Source organism: Zootermopsis nevadensis, unplaced genomic scaffold, assembly GCF_977971745.1.
Source record: "Zootermopsis nevadensis isolate Lab colony 2312 unplaced genomic scaffold, Znev_1.0 Znev_ptg000023l, whole genome shotgun sequence".
NCBI lineage: Eukaryota > Metazoa > Arthropoda > Insecta > Blattodea > Termopsidae > Zootermopsis > Zootermopsis nevadensis.
Genome location: NW_028259155.1, coordinates 4,036,508 through 4,048,889, shown reverse-complemented (window position 1 = coordinate 4,048,889; position 12,382 = coordinate 4,036,508). Strand labels below are relative to the sequence as shown.

At 35.5% G+C, this 12,382-nt stretch overlaps 1 protein-coding gene across 1 annotated transcript; it reads right to left on the bottom strand.

The window, feature by feature from the left end:
* Positions 1-129: 129 nt before the first annotated feature.
* Positions 130-10,538, bottom strand: LOC110831255 (guanine nucleotide exchange factor C9orf72 homolog). The gene is made up of 6 exons (XM_022067029.2): positions 8,905-10,538; positions 7,577-7,804; positions 6,682-6,786; positions 4,592-4,815; positions 3,782-3,943; positions 130-2,997 (listed from the first exon to the last, which is right to left on the bottom strand). Exons 1-6 carry the CDS (start codon positions 9,736-9,738, stop codon positions 2,847-2,849), a joined length of 1,704 nt encoding a protein of 567 aa, XP_021922721.1. The 5' UTR covers positions 9,739-10,538; the 3' UTR covers positions 130-2,846.
* Positions 10,539-12,382: the final 1,844 nt, after the last annotated feature.

The following is a 12,382-nucleotide window of genomic DNA, read 5'->3' as shown; positions in this document are numbered from 1 at the left end:
ATACTGCAAACCTAACCACACTTTAATGCCACATCCAGCCTTCACTGTGGCAGAACAGCTGATACAAATACTGTGGTCATACTAGGTGCAATATATTGTGAACACATCACCAGAGAATTATATAATATGTTAAAATTCTTAATATTTTATTTTACATTTATAAGTACCATTGGGCTCCTTTTCTCAGAGCAAGCCAGAAAATTAACTCATACATTTTTTCATACTACACAGACAAGTGTGGATATTCTCACGCATAAAATAAAATCAGCAATGACATTCGAAGAGGCTACCTGCATCAGATTTGCATCATATTCTATTTCTGTAATGCTAATAGATATATGATGGATATTAGAATGATTACACTAAATTGATTATTTAGACTGATGAGAAATCAGTTATGGCCTATTTAGAAACATTTAGGAATTTGTGCGGGATCTTGCAACATAACCTACATAACAGCTGCATTAATTTATACAAAATAAAAACTGAAATTTACAGTTCTGATGGTGGTGAACATGTTGATAATGGTCTTCTGAGTTCTGATACCATGTAGTTTGTAGGCAATATCTTCCTCTGAAGCACCGGTAACATCCCACAAAACTATACTGCATCACAACCCAGAGAACCAGTCACACACACAAAAAATACATTTATAAAATCTGAAACAACATGAAACCAAATATGTTCAGATGTGCATAAAATTACTAAACACAGTAAAATCTGAGTATAATAGTACAATAAACTTTTTTTAAACTGACAAATTATATTTCTAATAAGAATGCAATAACAATATTAATAATTTAATTGGCTTTCTAGCTGTTGATGCAGTAGACTAACAATAAAGAACTGAATTTAAGATTTATTCCTCTCACTGAATTTTTGTCAAACAAGTACCACATGGCCTGTCTAAAGTGATATTCACAAGCATAAAACAATTGGTCATCCTACTTATTATTATTATTATTAGTGTTCTGTCTGACGACAGGTCCATATGAACAGGATCCTTCCATCCTTTTCTCGGACTGGGACCTGTTCATATACGTTCTTGGCAGATGATCCAGAAGTGGTTTGCCATTGCCTTCTTCTGTGTGTGAATGGAGTAATTGTTGGGATGCCATGGAGAAACCGGGGAAGCCCCCGGAGGAAAACTCCGTGTTGCCTAGACCACGGCCTTGCCCAACACAGGTTATAAATTCGGGCACTATCAATCATTTACGTGGTTACGTAAATTATCCCTTATTGGCTCATTATACTGGTGTTTATTATACTAAGATTTTACTGTACAGTGCTATGCACCTAAAAACAAATCTTTTAAAATAAAACATAAATCATACACCCTCTATAAATATCTACAAATACCCTAATATGTGTCAACTGCTTACAAGTGTAACTCGAGCATGTCTTTGTCATTTATAATACTGTACAGAGTGTACAATTTAATATGCAACCCAACAACAGTCGTGTGCTATGGCACAAAAATGAAATGTGACACTCTCTCCCAAGTTCCTTGTAACATTCGAGTCAAGGTCAACCTAATTGCTAGGCCACTGCTCATGCCAGTCTTACAAATGCTGTGCAGGTTCAAACATGGTGAATTCACAAGCAAAATGTGTGTCTGCTCTCAAATATTACTTTGAACTGAAATTGTTTGCTGTTGTTTGTGAAGCACTTAAGAATGCATATCCTGACAAGGAACATCTGCTGTAAAGCTGTTCTGCTACGTTCTTGACAACTAAAAACTAAGAAACAACTCTCTGTTTCCTTGTACTCAGGTCAACAAAGCTCACAAATATTGTTGTAATTAGGGTTGCAATTTAAGTTGAACACACTGTATGTAATTAAATTAATATTAACCTTTAATGTATGGCTTTTTAAACACCAGGTGTGAGAGCCAAGAGTCTTATTTAAATACCTTAATAGCTTCCAAAGCAGAGAATAAAGTGCATTTATTACATTTTTAGCTCCAGTTTGTTACGCATTTCTATGGCAATATGGTTCGAAGCAACAGATTTCTTCACATCTTCCCATGTCTACACTTTTCAAGAACGACAATTCCGTTAACAAAAATGATCCAAACTATTATACATTATATAATCTACATATTTTTTACTTGCCTATCTAAAATATTATGCCCTTCTGAACATATGGCTGTGGAAAAAGATAAACTACTTTTAGAATGCAATACATCACTAAGAAAAACAGACGTCTTGCAAGAAAAATGTACAAATTACGTAACGTTTCTGGCTATACACAAAACTTAAAATCTGTTTATGAAGAATATGACATGTGTAACTGCAAATATAGCAACAACACATGCTAATGTAAAAAACACAACAAGAAAGATGAAAGATCATGGGCTACATAAGCTGCATATTGACAACATTTTTGCTCATCTAACTTACTTGACAAAAGAGAAAATTCAATATTGCAAGTCCTAACAGAAAGGTTATAGGTTAAGCAACAGGATCAGCTATCATTGAACAAATGACAAAACTAGGCTGACGACAAGATGAGGCGATGGTCTGGAGAGACACAAACAGTGACAAATATATGTAATCCTCCAGTAAGTAATGAATTATTTACTGAGCATGGTAAAGTTATAAACCCAAAAATTATACAGAACCACAACTGACATGTGGAATATGAACAAAAAAAGTGACGGAACAGCCAAAAGTTTCTCGATCCAATGACATACCTAAAACATCTTTTGTGAATGTTACATTTTAAAATTCTGAACAGCTTCCTCCTCCTGAGATTGTGTAGTGCCAAAATAAGAGAACTGTGAGTCCTGATACTAGAGGTTAAACTGCTGAACTATGTCCGTCAATGCTCACAGTCTAAAAAATTCACCTAACAACCGAACTCTCACTCATGACGTAGGCATACACACCAGGCTGCAGTTTTTCTGCAACAGCCAGTACGATGAGGAGGTCAGGTTCCTCCAGATCCAGGACCTGTGCTAGGTATCTGCGGTGTTGACGTTTTGCACAGTCATTTCTGCAAGCATAATCAACAACACCACATTTTAAAATACCTGTGTGTGTTACAAACTTCTCTTTTATAATTCTGTGTAAAGAAAGCTGAAGTAATAAGCATGCAAACCAACTAAACAGAAGGATATACAACCCTGGGAACAGCAATAAAAGTCCTGTAATGAGAGATGGGGCAAATTCTTTCTTACAAAAATATGACTTAAAATTCTCATCTGACAAGAAATGAAAAGTTTCACTTTAGAAACAGTGTCCACTATCGAACAAGTTTTAACAGCTATTCCAAGGGTGCGGAAACTTTCTCAGAAAACAGCACAAATTATTGAAATGATGGACAATGACATGGGTCAGTGGTGGTGTTGCCTAGACCAGTGGTATTCAACCTTTTTTTGTTTGCGTACCCCCCGATATAATTTCTCCTCAACTTTGTACCCCCAAAGCTGTTGGTGTATAATTCAAGTTATACACCGTATATAATCTACATCTAAAATAAATTAAATAAATTACATTACTGATTATTCAGTGTTTATCATAAAATAATATATATTTTTTTAAATTTCACGTACCCCCTAAGATGTCTTCGCGTACCCCAGGTTGAATACCACTGGCCTAGACCACAGTACTGCAAACAGTTAGTGTCTGTCTCTTTTGAACACTAGGTACTTATAATTCAAAGCCATCACCATTAAAACTACTAAAGACCATGTTACCAATAACAATAAATCTTAATGAACAAATATGTGAAACGGTTGCAAATTCGGAATAAACTCCTGTAAAAAAAATACTATTACCTCATCCAACAAACAAGATTAAGAAGACTAAAGGCTAAGGAATTTAGTTTTTGCTTGAACAGCTGTATGTATGTCGACCAGAGACTTGATGGGAGATGCCTCATGTCCTCCAGAAAACCACACACAAGATGTGCCCCCTCTTTCACAGGATGGAACACACTTCTGGAAGAATAAAAAAACATATGTAACTGTAAATCAGGATAACTACAAAGTAGGATTTCAACCTAAAAATAAAAACATATGGAGCCTCCACTCCCTCTGTATCTCTCTACTGAAATACAGCGCATTAATTGATAAGGCTGAATACAAGTCACGTCCTGGCTTCTGGCAGAAACTACTTTACAAAATGTACGTTGATTTCATTGATTCATGGAGAGATACTTGACTTGTATTTCAACAATCTTGAAAAACTATTATTTTTCAAACGTCAAACAAGACTGAAATATCATTTCCTTTTTTTTCTTTTTGACATAATAAGAGGGTTTTAAGTGATAATGCCTATAAAGAATAATATACAGCACAATGTGTATGAGTCCATATACCACAACAGCACACAATAAAAGTAAAATTCAGCTACTGAGCCACTGACAATGCAAAGACCATTTGCAAAAGACTGGGCACTGAGAAAAGATGATGGGAATTGTCACGTGTGTGGAGAATGGTGAGCGGTGTGCAGCTTACAAGAAACAGTGATGATAACATAATCACATCAGTCATCACATCAACCCTGGATGATGGAGGCTGTGAATTATCTCAGAAAACTTCAGACACCAATTTAATGCTCATGTAGATGATGAGAAAGTCACTTACTCGTGCAGCGAATGTTCTGGCCCTGGTTCTTGAACCTGCCCTTCATCATGAAACTGATGGTATTCCCTCTGAGGCACCTGCCATCTACGATGGTGGAGCGGAGTTTGTTTTACTGCTGCCGCATGAATGCCTCGTGTCAGATCCACTGCAGTTACAGGATATGGGTTTGCAGCTAACTCTGTGGAGCACAGTTCTCGACAACCATACTCATTCAGGAGCAGTCCCTGAACACACATAACATGCACCAACCATGAGACAGACCGTATAGACTTTTGACATAAATACGTCTATAAGGAAGGGTCATTCGGCAAAAAGGGGGAACAAAAAAGTGGAACGAAAAAGTGTAACCTGGTTACCTAGGAAACGTCGTGTTTACTCGGCATTGTTGTTACCTAGGAAACGTCATCTGTTTACTCGAAATTATTGGTACCTAGAAAACGTCATCTGTTTACTCGGCATTTTTGTTACCTATAAAACATTTCATTACTTTACCTTACATTACATTACTTTACATTACATTCAGCTACCACAGACCCATCTTAAGCGTAACCAATTCAAGTTACATAAGCAAAGTCTTAATCAAACTTTACTCAATTGAAAAAGCATGTATAAAGGAAATATTTAGAATAAAGCCAATATATAAACTTCCTTTCCGTATAGACGTATTTACGTCAAGTTCTCCGGAACCATAGTTCCACTATCACTTTTTATCACTTCACACTTTAATCATGTATTAGTAGTTCTGTCTGGACTGATACCGATAGGTCAAAGTTGAAAATGTTGGGTGTAACAGTGGAATATTAGCTCCAGAATTCCTTACAACATTTTGGATGCTGTACTTCGGCTGTAAATTTCCAACTCCTTACCATACTGTCTGCAGCATTTAGTTTATTGCAAGATTCCAAATGTTGATTATTTTAACCCCTTTACTGTTGGTGAAAAATAAAGTGGTTTATCTGTATAATATTAAATACCAGTATAATTATCTGAATTTGGTCACAGGTTCACAATCTATACACAGATCCTTCCTTGTACATGCAAATATATAATATTCTCACTTTTAAAACTATATGTATACGTGCAACAATTTTTTAACCTGAAAAACTAGATGAACAATTCTGCCTTTAATAAACCTTTCTACTCATACCAACTAATGGTTTAACACAAACATCATCAACACAAAAGGAAAAACAAGTCATTTATAATAAAAAAATCATTGAAAATTGCAGTTTCAGTATGTTCAGATTTTGATATTAAACTTTCTTTCTAGTGTTGTTGGGGGGGGGGGGGGGGGGCAACAAAGAAAAAACAATCGATGCAAGAAAGTAAATGATAACCATCAGATTCACGGGTAATTAAATTAACTTTTACATCATCAGCACATAGAGACATGGTGTTAATTATATTTAAAATCATGGATAAACTTGGTAAAAAAAACCAGCAATATTTCAAATTCAAGTTCAGAAGAACAATTTAACACACTGTAACACTCTATCATCAATAGCCTTCAAACTTTGAGAAAATAACATTCACCAACGAAAGCACACAATAAAAGAATGAGAGAAGGGAAGGAATACATATATTTGACAGAAATCAAAGAAATTAATTCAGAACATCGAATAAATACAGTGAATGTAATATAGATGTCACTGGTAGTGGGGGGACATTGAGAAGGTCAATTCCTATGTGAGGAATGGAGAGCAGACAAAAAAATTCTAGATGTGTAGACTTAAGTTTTGAAGCTGTTACAAACATTTATAAGAAAATATGGATCAAAGTTATGGTGACCAGATGCAGATTATAAAGATTCAAAATATATATATTAACATAAATATACAAAATACGATTAATAAAGAATCTACTGCAACACAGGGCAGGGCTTCTTTGGATGAGCTAACCGAGTTCCATAAAATGGAAGGACATTCAAGTGCAGAACTAACCAAGGCATAACACTTTTAGAAGCCCATAAGATTTTTAATATATTTTATATGCAATATAAGAATTAGAAAATACACAAAACTTACCAGTGAGATAATGTAAGCAAAGCTTTACATCAAAACAACCAAAAAACACTGTTTTGGGAAGTTTACCTGTAAGAAGAGACCAGCGTGGAAAAAACAGTTCTCAGGAGGAAGCACAAACCGTGAACAATGCAGTTCATCTGTGTCGAGGAAGAGAGCCAAGAAAGAAATTAACTGGAAAAGAACAAAAATATCTTGTCATGTGGTTACCTCCCACACGGATAGAAAATAAGTGGTTCCATTGGAAACACTGAACTTCAATCACTGGGACAACCAAAAAGGTGCCAGTAATTAATTTTTCCTAATTTCAACCTTATGAGACATAAATATTTATTTTTTGTGCAAGTGATTTAAATATTTAAACCCCTGCAGTAACTATATCAAGCACCTACTTTAATATATACTACACATTTGATATATCTGGTATTTCCTTCTCAAGATACACAATGCTGAAATATTTCATGAATATCAGCAAATTACTTTAATGCATAGCAATGTTTAAGGATGAACTCATTCTATTCATAAATACACATTTGCATTTGAACAGCTTTTGCACTACTGCCAAGAGCAGCAGTCTAGCAACAAGGGTGACCTTGACTTGATGTCACATTAATTTTTGTACCACAGTACATGATTACTGATTGCTCACATTTTAAATGGTACGTCCTACATCTCACGCTGCCTCCCATCATTAACCTAATGATGGAGGCAGCAAGAACTTTTGAAACATCAGTATATTTCTAACAGGCTACATGACACAATTCAGAAGACAGCCATCTTAATCTAAATTTTCTGATTTTACAGCCATGGCATACTATAACCAATATTAATGACATCCGCCGTGAAAACTTCACATCATACAATATTAATTACATTCAAAATAATTATATCAGTTTCAGGTTGTGGCAGAAGAAACTCAAAGCAATAACATGCACAACAATTTGTGCATCTGTGTATAACTCACAGAATTAATGTCTTCAGAAGATGTTCCCATAACAACAGTACAACCAAATGTCTGCAGATGTGAGGTGAGGACTCTCTCCAATAACAGATTATTCAACACATGATATGACTCAACATGAGTTGCTGGAGTAAGGCCATATGACTTCAATGATAACATCATATAGCACATATCAATCATCCAGTCATTTACTTGATCACTATTTTCAAACGCAGAATTGGAAGACAAACTCTGAAACAAGCAAATGCACACCAACTGCAAAGCACCATTTCATTAGGAATAAATAATTGCATGTTCAGGTATATCTCAGTCAAGACAGAATTGTAGGACACCACAAAGCAAACTGCATCTAATTTATGTCTTGCTTTGCAGTCTCATAACAGACATTAAACTAAATACAAACTGAATCTCAGAAAGTTTATATATTTCTTCGTAAATTAATTAAAATATTTTACTTAAAGTATTTCTCACATACTGAATTACATATTTCACAAACACTGTAAGTTATATCACATATAAATTAAATGTATTTAAAATTATATATTATTTTATACTCATGTGACTGAAGAACTATATTAATTATTTAAGACAGTACAATAACAGAAGTTTTCCTTGTGTGGAAGAGAAATTTGTTTAGATTATATATGGTCAGGGTCATAGCTGTTAAATTAATTAAATCTTTTCAAGTCTTACAAACACACTCCACTAAAGAGATGTCCTCCTGCTAGATGCCTCAGACTTTAAGCAGCAATAAAAAGTGAAGATTGCTATCTTCTGGATTATTGCGTCATGGTGATGACCTGATGACGAAGGCAGTATAACCTATGAAACGTTGGTGGAAATCTACCAGACTACACGGAGCAATAACCCAGAAGACAGCAATCTTCAGACTCACCGTTGTAAAAACCTCAAATCCTACATAGCAATAAAATCACTATTTACACACCAAGGGTAATCAAATGTAGGCAGGCTACATACCTCACACCTCGAGAAACTTCATCCTGTCACAAAATTCATTGAAAATGATTATACCTGGTGAATGTTAACCTTGAGTTCATCAATGTGGCTAGTTCATGTGAACATTTCCCTTGAATGCTAGAGCTTAAAGGCCAAATTATAAATAGTGGTGTGCTGAAACATGATTTTCAGCACTGGCAGTATTAAACTACAACCAATAAATGGAAAACCTCCATTTTGGCACTGAATGTGTTAAAACTTCAAGAAAAGAGAAGAAAAACAACAGAGCTAAATATTACTCCCCAGCACCAGATTTCTGGTCCAGCCTCTTAGTGTACAAAAATGTAACAAGCAGGGTTACACTCTACAATTACCTTCTGCAGAATCATACGCAATCGAGCAGCTGTACGTTGAAGCCAGAGCTGAAATAGTTGGCGAAGGTGCAGATAATAGCTATAGTGCTGATAGCTCACGATCACAGCAAGAGAATATGGAACATTCAATTCATGGTTTTGTAACTGGAATATTAGAGACTGTGCTATAAGATCTAATTCTGGAACAATAAATATACCACTGTTTCTTTCCACTGGATTCACAGTAGCATCACTACAGCTTGGTGACATTACTAAGTTTAAACCAGTGTAATTCACTGTGTGAGTTGTTACATACTTCACAGACTTTGCTATGCACAAGTTTCTGATCAGACTGTGGCCCACTGTTCTTCTTGTGTCCACATTTATCATGTCTACTTTATTTTTTAACCAAACATAAACTGTCTGTGGACCCACAATATCATCCCACTTTGAAAGAACAACAGCAGATATTATATTACCTTCTTCAGAAGGTAATATATGAGAAACAGATGAACCAGCACAATAAACATTTGACAAATTATATTCGGCTGGTGGATTTGGCTTGAGTTCTTCTGAATACGTTATATCTGTTGTGCTAGCTGCAGACAATCTACTGTTTTTAGAAGAATCGACATGCATAAAGTGTTGTACCTCTTCTTGGGCAGATTGAGCAATATCTGCATTCATGGCAACAGACTTTAAAAAATGTAAAGCACTATTTCTTGAATCCGAATCTATACTACACATACTGCCACACTCCATCTTGATTGTACTTCTTGAATATGAAACCAAGTTTTTAACACTGCACTGGACTGAAATTCTACTACAGTTATGAAAGGATTCTGTCTTAACCATATTGACAACTATATCACAGTACGTTCTTTAACAAGCTACATAACACTATACATAGTCTCATCAAACAAATGTCAGTACCTTTCAAAAATCATATATGAAGTGTAGCTACCTCCATACCCAACATGTTTTTGTGTCTTAAAGCTTCAATAAAATGGTAAAAACTTGTCAGTTCCCATACCAACACCCAATTAGCTAATAAATCCAAAACTGCTACAAACCACAAGTCACTTTCCATTACATCTGGAATCGCCAAAAAGATGACACCCAAACCACAAATAATTACTATTAAGGCAATATACAACCCTTTCATTTCCAACAGTCTCATAACTGCCTGTGAAATAATGTTATCCAAGAAATACATAACGAACTTGTACATAGATGACAGAAAACTAAACTGGAATTCTGTACCAACAAGATAACACGTTACACAAAGATTCATAAACTACCGCATACAACAAAATAAATGTCACACTTTGCTGCAATCTTGCTCGCACACTGCACATGCTACAATCCAAAGATAACTACCACGATATGCGCAACTCCCAAATATAACTACACAAAATGCGGTTGTGATATTGCCAACCGATGTCAACATTCCATGGTGCCAACAACCCTGTCAACCTTGAATGATTCACGATCCGCGTCAATCCACAGTTTACATCTTACCACAGAGGAAACGCCGTTACATAATCACTAAAATCATGTGTGTAACCCCCATAAAGGATCATCTGCGAAAGCGTTAGTAAGCGAATCCAGCATACGATTTGTAGTAAGCGCACTAAACTGACCTTTGTGTTGGTATAAAGGTCTGTTTATATAGGAACTTAAAGATAACGACACGAACCCTTGCCGATTTTTCAGAAAATATTCAACGTTTTTCAATGGAACTGTTTATATTGACTCCGAGCTCTTCCACGAACGAGTCTCGCACAACTTACTTCTCCAACGATATTTTTCCTAAATCTCTTTCAGTTCACTTCCACGTCTCGTTGTATGACAACGATCTTCTCACGTGAAGTGTTATATAATTTAGTGTTTTCTTTTGAATTGTTAATATTCTTAATTTTTGAAATGGATCACGAAAAACTGATAGAATTGGTAAGGCGAAATGGAGTTTTGTATGACATGACGTACCCAAAATACATGGATCCAAGCATAAGAAAATCAATTTGGAATGAAATTGGAAAGGAATTAAGTACAACAGGTAAAAAAAACGTAGTATTTATAGTTGTAAAGGATTTATTAAATTTTAAGAACAAATTTTTGGTCATGATCCATTAATTTTTCTATTTCGCCACGCAGGATGTACACCAAGCATGTCAAACTCAAAGGCTAACACGGGCCAAATAAACAAGGCTTAAGTTTGTGGGCCGCAAAAAAAAAAAAAAAAAAAAAAAAACTTAAATTTTCATAGAAACGTAGGTTTATTTCGAAAAGTATAGTATAAAAAAAAGAACAAGAACAATGATAAAATTAATGTTTTCTTCCTGACACTTGGCATCTCTTTTCTCAAGTCAATACAAGACTAATGACATGGCACTGGCACGTGGTAGTAGGTGTATAATCGGCTGCTAGTATTAGTGGGGGGGGGGGGGGGGAGAATGGTGCGCCTGCGCGTAAGGGAAATGGATGCAACACGATTATAGTAATCAGTCATTGGCGAACGTTGTAGTTCGTTATTAACCCTTTGAAGCCGAAGATCGTCTGAATATTATTTATGAATTCAGTCCGTACCGCGAAGAAAACACTACACCTCACCATTACGAAAATCAGCTCGTTAACCCTTTGAAGCCGAAGCTCGTCTTCATAATATTTACGAATCCAGACCGTACCGCGAAGAAAACACTTCACTTAACCAATAGAAGTCGAATCAGGCGGTACCACATAAAATTTAACAAAAGAACATCCCGGTCAAAGCCTTAATAATTATGCATAACAGGATATTGTAAAAATTAAGTTACGAAATTTTTATTAAAACGTTTCTTATATATTGGCTGGGCCGCAAAAATATTCGTTGTGGGCCGCGAGTTTGACATGCTTGATGTACACCCTATGTTCTATTACCATCCTCTTCTTCCAACAAAATTGCCATAATGGCTAAATCTTCAATGGAAAATGAAAACTGAGCTGTCATAGCTGAACGACTTCGATTCACGACGTGTATGTATAAATGGAGAGGCTTTTTTCTCGGGTTCATGTAGTTACCTTTACGTTCATATATAAAGAGACATTTATACGTACCGCTGACCCCATCTGCAATCATGGTAGCTTGCAGTTTGCTGCTTCTCTGCATTGTATCTTAGATATAGCGCGTTGTACGCAGTCCTCAATTACTGAATTAGATTTGGGGATAAAGATGACCATATTGAAAATGAAAAATTCTAGAAAGGTAAAAAACATGACCCATAACCATACATACAATTTTTTTGGGTTTTCTTTAAGTAAACAAAATTTGGCATTGAAACAAGTCTTTGATGTGCTCTACAAATTAAAAGCTCTTGAAAAAGAAAATAAATACTACTACTACTACTAGGCCTGATTTTTAACATATTGAAAACTGTAAGCAACAAAATATCACAACAGAATTTCAATCATGTGACCATGATTCCAGCATGCTAACCACGTGATATAACTTATATTATAA

Bases quoted from the DNA above. Each gene is read 5' to 3' on its own strand.
- LOC110831255 (XM_022067029.2), bottom strand. From the start codon at position 9,738: ATGGTTAAGACAGAATCCTTTCATAACTGTAGTAGAATTTCAGTCCAG. The intron at 3,944-4,591 runs GTAAGTGACTTT...TTATTCTTCCAG, and splicing joins CCAGAACATTCGCTGCACGA to AAGTGTGTTCCATCCTGTGA. The intron at 2,998-3,781 runs GTAATAGTATTT...TTATGCTTGCAG, and splicing joins AATCTTGTTTGTTGGATGAG to AAATGACTGTGCAAAACGTC.